Here is a 15,830-nt window from a genome sequence, read left to right on the forward strand (position 1 = left end):
AGAGCACTTAAAAACAAAACTGCAAGTGAGACAAGGCTATGATACAGGAATCATATTTGCGTCTTTTCAGCTTGTGGCACTTATTTCATCATTTGCAACCACCAATCGTAGCCACAGAATGCCAGGATGATCCCATTATGTTTCATAGACTGCCCAGCGTGTCAGTAAGGTAATCATGAGATGCCAGACACGCTGTTGTAATTCCATGCCGTAGGCTTGGTTAGGCCATGCCCCTAGTGTTTGACACCTGACTAAAATGTTTGAATTGACCTTAAAAAATGACAGATTTTCAGAGCGTCCAGGCGCCGCCCTGTTCGGCATGTATCTGAGTGAAAGAGAATGAGAGGCGTGTAACTGGGTCGAAAGAAAACAGGAGGACTGTAACCAAGTGGCAGCAGAACGTTGAGATTTACATTTCTTGGGCTGGGCTAAGCTTGGTGTCAACCGGGGAATCTCTGACAGTGAAACCCACTCGACTGAGGATTTGAGAGGATTTATTTGTGTAGGTAGGTGTTTGGGTGTATGTATGTATTCCAGGTATTCGTCACAGCAAAACACTTAAAACATATTCCTCACATATTCCAACTCTTTTGTTTCAGCTGGATTAACAATTTTTTTCATCTTTATCACCACATTTATATAATTTAAACTTGACCTTGAGGAAATAAATGAGTTTCGTAGCAGAGACTGAAACTTGAGTATGAGCGATCTTTGAGATGTGGGATGTGTCACAGCACTGGAGTTTCAGTCAAGGTAAAAGGAGACGTTTCACATGTCAATGTGAACACACTCTAGTGTTCATCAGCCCTCTGCTCAGGAACTTGAAAGGTTACTAAACTGAATGAGCTGGTGTTGGAAGAGATCAGATATGTGGGATGGCGGGTGTTTCCCCATGGACTGTGTCATGAACATGCTCTGGGAGGCCGTCTATCAAGGGGATCTGCTGAGCCCATCTTGACAGGGAAGGCACTGTATGCAATAAATGGGGCGATTAGATGGGTTCAGGCAATATTTAAAATGATAAAAAATTCAGGGAAATGGAGTTCAAAGCCATTGGCAATCCCTGACAACCACAATGAATATGGAAGATTAACCAGGAGCAATTGGTCTTAGATGTCTTGCTCAAGGACATAATTACAAATCTTCCCCTTGCCTGCTTGGGAATTTGAATCATCAGCCCTTTCGGCTATTGGTCAGGTGCTGTAGCTGCTGAGCCCTGATGTCCTGAACAGTGTACAGGCCCAGGAACTAAAGAGTCAGGGTGATGCTTCGTGTCCAGGGGTGTACAGAGTCTCATTGAGATAGTCCTCTACCATCCTCCTCCATCTATCTCTCTGGTACATCAGCCCGGCCTAACTGCTGCCACATACTGTATAGCTGGACATAGAAAACAAGCCAGAAGAGTTCCTCTCCTGTGAAACTGGAAGGTTGAGGTGACTGGTTATGCTGAGACACAGATTATGACAAGGACAGGTTAACAGGAGAATTGTTGTCTCTGTGTACTGTCACAGGTTGTGCTGAATGATTACATGGTAAGAGGCCGGCGGAGATGGATGGTGGAAAAAGGAAAGAGCAGGACTCGTGGGAAAAATGTACGCTGCAGGAGTCAGCAGACTGTCAGATGCCTTCTGGACCACAAGGGCTTTTCTATTTAGAAAATAATCTATAAACATGTTTTGTAAGTACAGCCATCAATGCGCTGACACAGCACTCTGGGAAGAAAACATCAAGAAAATGTATATACAGGCTCCACCTATTACTAACAAGTGACACCCTTGAAATATCAGAAGAGGGTCATTTATGTGTGGAATGGTTCTGTTGTATTAATTATTGGACATTAAGGAGAAAAACAGAAGGAACATTCAACTCACTGGATTCCACGATTAATGAAAACAGAATGGCTTTGGCTCTCTGGGAGCTAACATGACTGCACAGCTCAGATATGCTGTCCAGTGGTGTTCCCAATGAAATAAAGAGACTTACTGTTCGTTGACGACAAAGATGCAGTTGTCTTGTGAGGGACAGCCTGAGACAGGATGCTTACAGGTCACCTTCCGCTCATTGTGGCTGGATTGAGAGAAAGAGAGAGAGGGGATGTTACAACGGCATGGCCACTGTGTGTCAATACCAATATGTCTAGATGGTATCTCATTCTCGATCTCTCCTGACTTTCCTCTCTATCTCTCCTGTCATTCCTCTCTATCTCTCCTGTCATTCCTCTCTATCTCTCCTGTCATTCCTCTCTATCTCTCCTGTCATTCCTCTCTATCTCTCCTGTCATTCCTCTCTATCTCTCCTGTCATTCCTCTCTATCTCTCCTGTCATTCCTCTCTATCTCTCCTGTCATTCCTCTCTATCTCTCCTGTCATTCCTCTCTATCTCTCCTGTCATTCCTCTCTATCTCTCCTGTCTTTCCTCTCTATCTCTCCTGTCAATCCTCTATTTCCCCTTTCATTCATCTCTCTCTCGGGTCATTTCTCTCTCTATTCCTTCTCTATTTCTCTCTCTATACCTCCTGTCATCCCTCCTTCTATCCCTCCTGTCATCCCCCTCTCTGTCATCCCTGTCATCCCTCCGAGGAGTCCCGAGCGGTGGATGAATAGGCTGCCAGGGACCGTGAAATCCCTATTCTTCACTCCCTTAATCCCCACAACGTGACACAAGCTGAAGACACAGGATAGCCTTCAAAGAGCCAGACACATCAGTGAAAACACCAAACGTGAAAACGTTCAAAAGTTAGGCCTGCTTGAACCCTTAACTGAGGAAATGAGTTCAATACATAACATTTGAATATAATACAAATGAAAAATAAAATAAACAACCCCCCGCACTGATCTAATGACATAGGTGTTTTTGGTACTGCATAATGACAATATAACAAGTCACTGATTTTAGTTTTTTTATATCTTAAGTGCTCAGAATGGCATTTCTGCCAAATATCCAAAGCAAACTCAAGTCTATACATTGTATGTATGTGTGGGCTTGGGAAAAAGACCCATGAACCTGACAAGCACCACTTTTTACCAACTGAGCCCTGCAGTTCAGCACATGGTAAAGGGAGAGCATGTGATTCAGAACATTGCCTGTAGAAAGACTGCATGCGGATCAGATCAGGGTTTTACTGTGCTACTATTTCACTGGCATATATAACTAATGTAGTCGCTTGTATGCGAGTGCCGATTTCAACTCTGAAAGCTACAGCTAAGATGTTGTTGCACACTACCCTGCGCAACTGAAACGATGCCCAAGCCATGGAAATGAAGCTCTCATCCGCTCAGGGTGAGCAGGTTTCACTGACACAGTTCTAGCTGAGAGAGCGTCATTTAATGTAGCTCTGGGAACCATTCCGAAGTAAATGCAGTTTTCACATGTTCCACCACAAAATCTCCTGTTGCATTTCCCTGCATGTCACCTGCTCTGTCTGTGTTGGGTGCGCTTGTTCATCAGCTGAGAGGAGGTTCTGAGCTTGTCTGTGCTCAATCCCAGAATGTTAACGGAGCGCATTAATTGTACCCATTACATCATTAACCCAGTTAAAACACATCATTGGATCTATTTGTTATTTTCATAAAAATGGTGGCAGCCATAGTCTACATTTATTAAAGACCACACATTCCTCTGTTGCCAAAAAGCACATAGAAAACAACAGATACCTAATATAAATTTTTTATTTTTTTTGTTCTTACATGATTGATTCAGTGAAATGGTCTGCCATTAAGTTCTTTTCTCAGTGAGTAGTCTTAATATTTGTTGATTTCAGTCATAAAAAAGGATATATTGACAGAAAACATAATGGTGTACAGATAATGGGAGGGGAAAGAAGAATATGCCTAATTGGAGGCAAAAAACACAGATAACGGAAAAAGTTGGATATCCCTGCAATAGACATTTATGTATTCAGCTTTATATTTTTGTACATAACTGTTGTGGTTGTCAGCACTAGAACACTTAAAATTCTACCTCAACAATTGAATCGCGCTCCAAAATGAATTTGCGTGCGCCTGCATTTTTCAACTTAGGAGCACATGTGCGCCTTGTAAAAACGGTCAGGGTAGAACCCTGTAGATGACACCAAGCCATGCTGCTCAGGGAATGCATCATTGGGGTGGAAACTCCACCTCCCAGCAAACCATGTGTCATTTTGGAGCCTACACAAAAACACGCACACATAGACACACACACACACACACATTAATGATGACACACATCCCAACAAAAAACCAACAAGCCGCATTAAACCTCAACTGGCTGAACATAAAACATCCAGGCTGGATCAATCCTTCCAGACAAGACCACTTATTTCTCTAGGAGGCTCTGTTCTACTGCTTGCCTTTCAGAGGACCTACGGAAACAGACATGGGCAACACAACGAATCCAAGCACTAACAAGACATCTGTCCTCCAGAAGCACAAATATGACAGGAGAAAACAAAACAGTCAGATGTGCCCTGAAAGAAAGTCTCCATCTCCCTCAGGGACAGCCTGTTTCTGACAGCAGGAAAGGACACATGCAGCAAAACCAAGCAAAGTACAGACCTTGAGCACTGTGTAGTGGTGAACTTTAACATCTTTATCGCCGTCTTTCTACAGCCACGCACGAAGCCACACTCTAGGTCACTGCAGTAACTGGAGCACTGGGACGGCCAAGCAACGTCAGTCATCAGCAGCTAGCACGCAGTATTCATCCTCCTGTGTATGCTGAAACGTATCTGCCACTGTTTTGCACTCAACACTATGGGTGTGTGTGTGTGTCTGAGCGACTACGTCTGGTCTCAGTCTCAAGGCTCCAGCTGCCTCTGCCCTGCCGCCTCCAGTCATCGAGTCGTGCCCTGATCACACGGGACACAGGCTCCATCCTACTGCGACCCAGAGACCAATTACAGCTCACCACTTCACACAAAGCAGTCCACACAGAAAAACAACTGCTCAAACATCAGGCTATTAACTCTAACAGGGATGTCCGCTCTGGAAACTCTAATTTGTTGGCAGTCTAGTGTCGTCCATACGACTGGAGCACCGTCATGACACAGGAGGGAGAAAGTGCGGGCAGACGAGGGGCACCGCAAAGGACAAAGATCACTACGCAAAGAGGAGCACAGGCAGGGAGAGGAGTAGTCGTCAACAATCAATCATAGGCCATTACACAAAGTAACCCAGGCTGATTCAGAGGCCCAGAGGGCCGAACAGTAGAACAGGCTCTAACTGTCACTCTGGAGGGCTAGGAGTCCATAATATTAGACCAAAAACATATAGACCATAATATTAGAACAACAACATATAGACCATAATATTAGACCAACATCATATAGACCATAATATTAGATCAACAACAGAGTGCATAATATTAGACCAACAACATATAGACCATAATATTAGACCAACAACATATAGACCATAATATTAGACCATCAACATATAGACCATAATATTAGACCAACACCATAGAGTCCATAATATTAGACCAACAACATAGAGCCCATAATATTAGACCAACAATATATAGACCATAATATTAGACCAACAGCATAGAGTCCATAATATTAGACCAACAGCATAGAGTCCATAATATTAGACCAACAACATAGAGTCCATAATATTAGACCAACAACATAGAGTCCATAACATTAGACCAACAACATAGAGTCCATAACATTAGACAACATAGAGTCCATAATCGATATTCAGTTGTTTACCCTTTTTACCCTGTTTTTATTTACCCTTTGAACAATAACTGCTAGGGTGAAAGCTGTAGAAATCAGTTAAGCAATTAACAAACACCAATATCAAGTATTTTTTTCCATGTAAAACTTCACAACTCTTATTTTATTACTACTTATTGCAATGAATGATAACAGCAACATTCCTGTTATAATCAACCCAGGTCCACTCCTGAGTACAAAACTCCCACAGAACCGTCCGTCTTAAACTCTCAGAAGACTACTAGATCCACTTTGGACGGATTTTGAAAACTAACCACGTAGAGGTACTTTCAATATTTTACATATTAGCTTAGTAACCACCCATAAACTGAAAGGGCTGGCGCACAACGACGCACACAGCCCAAAAATAGTGACTTTAAGACCTGACCTCTAACTACATGTAGTAGAGTAAATGGTGATTGTTGAAATAGAGGGTTTGGGTTTCAGTTCAAGCAGTACGGCACGGCCTGCTACCCTGTCATTACTGCGGGCATTGTTGGCAGGAGGAACATTCTGTGCGGTCTCGGCGCAGACTACCGGCACCATTTTTCCGCCTGCCAAATGGCATCCTGTTCCCTGTTCCCTACAGTTTACACTGTGCAGTACCCGACTCCAAAGTAGTCGGCTATTTAGCAAGTAGAGTGTGCATTTTGGAACACACAGCCTTCTTCTAGCATCCCTTGGTATGCACCGGGCTACTACAGGGGCGGTTTGGGGACGGGGGTTAAGTTGAAAAAGACGCAGGCCACGGGGTTCAGTAGATGAACGTGGGTGTGGACAGGGAAGCCGGATGGACGGACTGACAAACAAAGTGTGATCCGGAAAAATGTGAAACAGTGTGATGCGAATGAAGGACGTGACCGAACACTTTAACACGGCCACGGTAGCAGTATACACTATATGCCTGAATTACTCACAGTCTTTAGAGGGAGGCTACTAATGCTAACGTGGAGACAGAACATGGATGAGAACAGATGGAATCAATGGTATCAGGACTCCAGCACGTAGTCTTACAGTCACATAGCACCATAGCAGAGGAGACGCTACAGCATGCATAGTGACACCACCTGACCAGTGGAAATGGGCACAAGAAGGGGCCTTGGGTTAGCAAGCATCATAATAAAACAATGAGTTAACTACTGTTCTATAAAGAGACGGCCTACTTGGGGATCAAACTCCAACAGGACAGATCATGGGCCCTGTAACTGAGTTCAGATGAGGCAGATCCCTTATAGACATTCATGTGATAAACACATGAACTGTTGATGCCAATGATCACACATAAAGCACTCTGAGCTCTTTCCAGCAACATCAGTTGTTTGTTTATGAACAGGACGTTGAAGTGCGGATCAGGAGATATTAGTCATTTAAAAGTCCATCTTTCGGGGGGGGGAGGGGATCCGATAGATCACATCGACGGACAAGCTGTAAAGCAGCTGTAAACCCCTTCAAAGCGCCCACTTCCAGTCAAGGGCTCGGTCACAAATGGCACTCTATTCCCTAAATACTACACTGCTTCTGAGCAAACTTTGTGCACCACATTAGGGAATAAGGTTCCATTTGGGATGAAGACCAATCTTAAGGAGAAATCTATTAAAATAGCCACAGCCCACTTGATGTTAAGAAAGTAAGAGCAGAAGTGTTGATTGACTTGTGAGCCCAGTCAAGTGTTTTTATGACAGTGCATCATTAGAACACATCAAAGAGTCTCCAGCCGCAGTCTTGTATAACCAATGAGGGGACTGGAGGCCATTCTGAGAATGTTGTCAGCATTCCAAAGTGAATCCATGTAATGAAGGAAGCATGGGACAGTTGGTCATAAAACTAAGATGGAAAACCTCCAGGGGCAGCAGGGGGACTGTCCATTAGTCACAGTATCATGCCTGATGTGGTGAATGACTTGAGTTGAACAATAACATTAAGTTACCCTCTGTCTTGAACAGCCTCTTCAGTTAAAATAGCCATATTCTTTATTATCAGATTTATTTTAAAGAAGGCTCCATGCCAGAGCAAATTGTAGTGGTGAGGGCAGCGGGATTTGTATTATTTGGGCTTGACTGATCTATTGACTGATCTATCTGCAATATAATAGTTAACTGAGACAGGTGGGAATCAGACAGGAGTCTGAATTGACTAAATAAATCTTAGTTAAGCAACAGACTACCAGCTAAACCATTGACTACATGGGTAATAAATGTTTCATATCTCTTCATGCCGGTCCGCAGTGGGAATCAAACCTACGTCACTGGGGTTGCAAGCACCATGCTCAACCATTTTATAACTAGTAGTAAATAAAGTACAGATGAGTAATCGCTGCAATATAAATAGTTATTATTATTAATTTGGCAGTAATGTGTTTTTCATTTTCTATTGTGTTATCATTTAGTATGCTGTGACCCATATAAACGTGTAAGTAATTAACAGCCCATAGGGTTCTCTGTTCATCTGTTGAAGAGATTGACCAGAGCATGACCTGGTATCGGTTCTTTGTCGAATGTGTGGGAGTGGCCAGTGAAGATGTTACATAGAAGCCAGTCATACTTAGATTCTTTGATTATTTTCTTTGAGTGAGGTCTTACTAGGAAGCCGTATTTCAATTATCCCAATGCCATGTAAAAATTTAAAAACGTTTATAGAAATTTGGACAAAAATAATTTTACCAATATACTTTTCTTTTACACTGCGAAGTATTCAAACAAGGGACCAAAGTTTGAACTCACAACATGTCACCAACTCAATGAAAAGGGTATGGTAAAAAAAAAAAAACACAGCTGTGAGAGATAAGAAAACAAAAGGAAACCTTCAAAAAAGATAACACCTTCCCCACAGTGAAACATGAAGGAGGTTCAGTGATGTTTTGGGTTAGCTTTTCTGCTTCAAGTACTGGATACCTTGAAGGTGTGCAAGGCATCAGGAAGTTAGGAAAATACCAAGGCATTTCGGACTGCCATGTAAAACCCAGTTTCAGAAAGCTGGGTCATCATCAAAGTTTCTTGCAGGACAATGACCCCAAACACACTTCAAAAACCACCCAGGAATGGTTCAAGACTGTTCTCAAGGGGCCTGCGATGAGCCAATATCCAAATTCTACTTTATAAAAAGGTTACCTGGAAACAAAACTTGGGAGGCACCATTCTGATATGAGAGAACTGGAGCAGTTTAACAAGAAGTGTGGGATTAACTGCCAGTCAGAGGTGCAGCAATCTCATCTATAGCAATAGGAAGGGCTTTACTGCAGTTCAAACAGAAAACATCACATATTAGTTTAACCCTTTATTGGAGAATAATGCACAACAATTCTTTATATGTCTTGGCGTTAGGTTCTGCTCGTCTGGGGCAACTAACTGCCATCACATTGTACAATCATACAATACTACGAATAATGATTCCAGCACCATAATGTCATTAATAGCAATCCCTTGGGAATAACTTGAAATTGCAGATATTCTTATTGCTTCAGAATGTATCAATATTCACACAATGTGCTTAATAATCCAGGTAAAATAAAGAGACAACAGGGAATGGTAAAACACAAGACTCTTATAGCAGGCAACTTTAACTGAAGTACACAGACTACTGTCAAAATAAATTACTGTCGAAATAAACGGATTGACTGGGGATCCATTTTCCTCAAGTCTCTATTGGAGAGAAAAATTAAATTTGCAAACCCAGACACTCATAGCATGACCCATCAGTAAGTAATGCTCTTAGGTTTCACAGCGTCTTGACTATAAATAAATTCCACATACAGAGGTAAAGCACCTGTTTGGTGTTAACAATGTTACGTTAATACGCAGCTCAACCATGCATTCAAGATGAATGATTTCTCACATTGAAACACAACTCATGAAGTCAAACTAAAACCAACTCTCAATGAAGCAGGCTCACTTGTTTGTTAACGTATTGTCAGTCCTCTTCCACCTCGGTCGTCATAGCTCCAAAGTGTTCTCTTACTTTTGAGTGACCTGATTCTGTGTCAATTTAATTCATTTTTGCACATATTTTCCACAAACAGTATTTTTGTCTTGATGCTCAGAATAATTTACTTATGCTTGTCTTTCCATTCATTGAGTCACAAGCCACAGCCTCAATCTTTCTACATTTGTAGCTGTAGCTGAAATCATATAACCTGGTTTTGCACAACAACCAGAGTCCATCAACTGCCACCTATCTCCATCAACGTTCACATACCTCCATCAACTACCACCGACCTCCGTCAACTGTCACCTACCTCCGTCGACTGTCACCTACCTCCGTCGACTGTCACCTACCTCCGTCGACTGCCACCTACCTCCGTCGACTGTCACATACCTCCGTCGACTGTCACATACCTCCGTCGACTGTCACCTACCTCCGTCGACTGTCACCTACCTCCGTCGACTGCCACCTACCTCCGTCGACTGCCACCTACCTCCGTCGACTGCCACCGACCTCCGTCGACTGCCACCGACCTCCGTCGACTGCCACCGACCTCCGTCGACTGCCACCGACCTCCGTCGACTGTCACCTACCTCCGTCGACTGCCACCTACCTCCGTCGACTGCCACCTACCTCCGTCGACTGTCACATACCTCCGTCGACTGTCACATACCTCCGTCGACTGTCACCTACCTCCGTCGACTGTCACCTACCTCCGTCGACTGCCACCTACCTCCGTCGACTGCCACCGACCTCCGTCGACTGCCACCGACCTCCGTCGACTGTCACATACCTCCGTCGACTACCACCTACCTCCGTCGACTGTCACCGACCTCCGTCGACTGTCACCGACCTCCGTCGACTGTCACCTACCTCCGTCGACTGTCACCTACCTCCGTCGACTGTCACCTACCTCCGTCGACTGTCACCGACCTCCGTCGACTGTCACCTACCTCCGTCGACTGTCACCTACCTCCGTCGACTGCCACCGACCTCCGTCGACTGCCACCGACCTCCGTCGACTCCCACCGACCTCCGTCGACTGCCAACGACCTCCGTCGACTGCCAACGACCTCCGTCGACTCCCACCGACCTCCGTCGACTGCCACCGACCTCCGTCGACTGCCACCTACCTCCGTCGACTGCCACCAACCTCCGTCGACTGCCACCAACCTCCGTCGACTGCCACCAACCTCCGTCGACTGTCACCTACCTCCGTCGACTGCCACCAACCTCCGTCGACTGCCACCAACCTCCGTCGACTGCCACCAACCTCCGTCGACTGCCACCAACCTCCGACGACTGTCAACCGTCACCTACCTCCGTCAACCGCCACCGACCTCCGTCAACCGCCACCGACCTCCGTCAACCGTCACCGACCTCCGTCAACTACCACCGACCTCCGTCAACTACCACCGACCTCCGTCAACTGTCACCTACCTCTGTCAACTACCACCGACCTCCGCCAACTGTCACCTACCTCCGTCAACTGCCACCGACCTCCATCAACTGCCACCGACCTCCATCAACTGCCACCTGCCTCCATCAACTGCCACCTGCCTTAATCAACTGCCACCAACCTCCATCAACTGACAGATTCATACACTGGCTGCTTCCCCAAGCCACAAAGTCGAAAAAGCATTCCCATATTGAAAACAGGGCCAGACAGCAGATGAGACATATCGCAGCTGAGCACCACACTGGCAGGTAAATAATACCATTATGCCCCCCCATGACTGCCAGATATATCATTGAAATTTTCTGAACATGCAATATTGTATTAATATAGAATCCAAATGTGGCACCAAGTGTAAAATGTAATTCCCACATGCTTTGAAGGATGTGGCAGGCTGTGTATGGTCACAACAGTGACATTTGGAGAGCCTTCTGAAGACACTGGAGCGGTCTCCATCATCCTATATAGTGCATGACTGTTGGGAAAAGTAGGCCTATGAAGAACAGCTGAATAGCCACAGGAGCGGCGCCATACAGTAGAAGCATCTGGTAGCACTTTCACTCCATAACAGAGGAACGAAGACATTTCATTTTCTCCTACTTTCTGCCTTTCTTCTTGTTCTTTTGAAAGCTCCCACTGAGTGTGAGGGGGTGTGGTGTGTGTGTGTGCGCGTTACGAAGGGAAGTGGAAGCAGATTAGAAATGTAATGGATGACCTCTCTGCAAGGCGTATGAAAGGCTGGCCTGCTCTGATGTCCTCCATAATCATTGGTAATGAAGAGCTCCTGGCCCTCAGGTCTGGAGGGAAGAAAACCAGGCTTGGTTTGATGATTTTGGGTGGGTCTGTTGCCTCTGACTACCTCCCAAACACTTCCCCATCATAATCCACCTGTCCATCCTGCTCAGATGACCCACAACCTTCCCTCCTAACCATCAAGGCCGCACAAAAAGGGTGGGAAGAGTTTAAACTTCAGTTTCTGAGGAATTGAAGGCGAGCTGAATTGAATCAAGGACTCCCTCTCAAGTACTAACTGGTGGCGAAAATGACACCTGTGTCAACAGTCTCATCCAGAGGAAGAAAGAGCAGTGTGGGCGGTAATAATACTGTTTTAATGTTATTAATCACATTCCACATGGAGCAGCCAAGCGTAGATCGGCAACACCACACACCAGAGGCTAGAGAGAGCAACTGTGGGCTACTCTATATACACAGTTATTTTAGTTGGAATCCAAACCCTTGATTCTTGATACTTGGAATCCAAACCCTTGATTCTTGATTCTGGCTTCCTCATAACGTGGTTTTGGAGATGGGGGATTTGGCTAACATTCCACTCAATGATTTCATAGGGAAGTGAACTGATTGTTTTATTTGTCCTAAACATTTGAGGGATAATTTATTCTATTTTGGTTAGAGAGGCCACCTTAATAACCCTATCGAAACAATCATTACAACAAACAATGTTGTAATGATTGCAGTATCATGGAAGGATGTATTGTACATAAAGCACCACACCATCGTCATTACCAACATCCAGATTAGTCAAGTTACTGTGCAACACATTTCCATTTATAGACACGAAAATAAATTCATAGCCATGCAAACACTGGCAGATCAATGGAGGTAAACAAAAGCCAATTAAAAAAGATGGTAGGTGGACTTAATAGGGGTTGTGAACTCATTAGTGGAGAAAATATTTAGAGTAAGGCAGAACGAGCAGGTCTCTCGCCAACAAACAGATAATAATGTGAATTCTGTATGCTAAGAGGAAACAAGGTTTGTAAATACGCAATACAATCTTTTGGTCTCCCCAATTTGATTTTAAATCACCACTTCAACCAGTTGGGTTTGAACAAGTAATCTATCAGCATGTATCTGTAAAAAGTACATATGACTTTGCCACTACAAAAAAGAGCGTCTTATGAGATTTGTGGTCAAGATCAAGGCCAATGGTGTCCATAAACCTCTGCAGCATGGGTCTGTTACCAAAACATCTCTCCTCTTCCCCACTTTCTCCAATACCAAAACATTGGTGACTTTAACTTCAAATTGACTTCCTGGCCAATACGTACACTAAGATTAGTGTATGTATCAAATTCATGTGTATGTTAAAAGCATTTGTATGTTAAACATTTGAATCATGGACAGAAGCATAAAATCTGTGAATCAATATGTCCCTACAAGCCAATCTATAGTATATCTTAAGGATAGGATAATATCAATCGTGTTTACTGTGGCAAAATACAAGGCAGAGGAGAAAAGTAAACAAAATGAGACTATGTCTGAAATGCCTTCCAGTGAAAACGAACATGTAAGAACACATTCTGGAACATTCTTCTGTGTTAAACAGTGACAGACAACAGAGTAATGACGAGAGCGAGAAATAGTCAGTCAGACAAACCAGAGACCGATACAGAAAGACAGCCAGACTGAGGCCAAGACAGACAGACAGGAAGGGAGAGACAGACAAGCTGAGGGCAGGGTTTATTCCGTTTAAAACACGGCTTAGGAGGTGAGCTTGATCGGAGGTGTGCCACGGGGTGTGGCGATAAGTGAATGTCAGCCAGTCACCCCACAGAAGGTACTAATATTATAGACACATCCCTATCTTGATAATGTTTAAAAGGCCAATCTTTTAAACTCTACATAATTCTCCAAGAAGCTGATAGGAGGGTTGTTCATTTGAAAGCAAATTCCCTTCTACTCTAAACACTTTTCCATGGACCTGAGAACAAATGGCACTGCAAACATTGCTCACATTCAGCATTACAGAAGTAGCTATCCTATGTATTTATTATTGCAACAAAATGTTCAATCAGCGAAATAATGTCACACTGCTTTGGATATATGATATGTCCTATGAGATCATTTTCATTCAAGATCAACTTATCCAGAGCAATAAAAGATAAGTTGAGTCACAGAGCCTACCGATCAAAACACTGATCAAAACTACTATACTGTCAAATGTAATTGTAACGTGTTTTTGATCGGGTGATATTAGTAGCTCATCACTACTAGCTAGTACCACTAGAACGTTCCGCCTAAGCTCCCGGGAGGATGTTGACGGGAGACCATTGGATAACTTTGTTCTTCATAGACATTCCAGACCCACTTTCTGGGGGGAGATTAACTTGTTCTATCCAAAATGTTCCCAGCAATGTGGTGGAGTATTGTGGTTATTTGTAAAGCTGGACTCAACTGAAATTTGACAACTTTCTTATTAGGTCCGGCAGACAAAACATTTAGGTGGCCCGCTAAAGAGTTTTTTAAAAACAAATAACCTGGAACTACAAGAGTCTGAGACACAAAATCCAAGGGGCAGACAGAAAGACTTAGGGAGAGATGCAACAGGGAGACAGACAGGTTACAGCAAGTGAGACAGGCAAACACACAGAAAGAGATAGACATACAAACTTGGACTTGCTAAGGCCATTTGAAAAAATGTGACTGACGTGGCATTTGATCATCATTATTACTGTAATTTTTTTTTTACTTATTAGTCACCATGCCATTGATTTGTGATTTACAGGCTATAACTTGCCTTGTGAGCATTGCACCAAATGGTTTCAAAATGATCCGGGCCATATGATTAGTTCATGGAACATAGATAAGACTGCACACCAGCAACACACTTATATAGATGTTTTTATAGCAGCACCAACGTTGAGGCCACAGACACTTGGGCATAGTTATACATGTTTAGTATTGGCACATCAGTTCATGCCCAGGCAGTAACAACTTGTTTCATACTCCTGGCTCTACCTTACTAATTTCTTCACTCTCATTCCTCTTTATGATACTGATTATTTCCACTAAGGACATATACTGGACTGTTTCAATAACAAGGGGTGTTTTCATTCTGCAGATTACATTTAAATGCTGAAATTCAACACTACTGTTGTTTGCTCCTTGGGGTTTAAGGCCAGGGGTTTCTGTAAAAGCACTTTGTGACTTCTGCTGTTATACAAAGGGCTTTATAAATACATTTTATAGACTAGCCAAATGAAATCCTTCCCTGTTCCATTATGTTTGATTAAAATTTGTATCAGAAATTGATGGAATGAACACACCCCGATCACACCTAGTGAGCAGCAAATCTGTAATGAGGCTAAACTGCTTTCCACAGACAACCTCAAAGCCAACACCCCAGACCACATCAGTTTCAACACACCAGACCACCTCAGTTTCAAACCCCCAGAGCACCTCAGTTTCAACACACCAGACCACCTCAGTTTCAACACCCCAGACCACCTTAGTTTCAAAACCCCAGACCACCTCAGTTTCAAAACCCCAGACCACCTCAGTTTCAAAACCCCAGACCACCTCAGTTTCAACACCCAGACCACCTTAGTTTCAACACCCCAGACCACCTCAGTTTCAAAACCCCAGACCACCTTAGTTTCAACACCCCAGACCACCTCAGTTTCAAAACCCCAGACCACCTCAGTTTCAAAACCCCAGACCACCTCAGTTTCAAAACCCCAGACCACCTCTGTTTCAAAACCCCAGACCACCTTAGTTTCAACACCCAGACCACCTTAGTTTCAACACCCCAGACCACCTCAGTTTCAACACCCCAGACCACCTTAGTTTCAACACCCCAGACCACCTCAGTTTCAACACCCAGACCACCTTAGTTTCAACACCCCAGACCACCTCAGTTTCAAAACCCCAGACCACCTTAGTTTCAACACCCCAGACCACCTCAGTTTCAAAACCCCAGACCACCTCAGTTTCAAAAACCCAGACCACCTCTGTTTC

General features: G+C 43.9%; 1 protein-coding gene across 11 annotated transcripts in view; it reads right to left on the reverse strand.

The window, feature by feature from the left end:
- Window positions 1-15,830, reverse strand: part of LOC105028896 (pleckstrin homology domain-containing family A member 5) — a 140,545-nt gene that overhangs the window by 49,692 nt on the left and 75,023 nt on the right. For all 11 annotated transcript variants that reach the window (XM_034288077.1, XM_020040346.3, XM_034288086.1 and 8 more), the window contains one exon: window positions 1,984-2,067. In XM_034288077.1, coding sequence (XP_034143968.1) covers window positions 1,984-2,067 — 84 coding nt within the window. The remainder of the gene's footprint in view (window positions 1-1,983; window positions 2,068-15,830) is intronic.

This window comes from Esox lucius, chromosome 19 (genome assembly GCF_011004845.1).
Source record: "Esox lucius isolate fEsoLuc1 chromosome 19, fEsoLuc1.pri, whole genome shotgun sequence".
Classification (NCBI taxonomy): domain Eukaryota; kingdom Metazoa; phylum Chordata; class Actinopteri; order Esociformes; family Esocidae; genus Esox; species Esox lucius.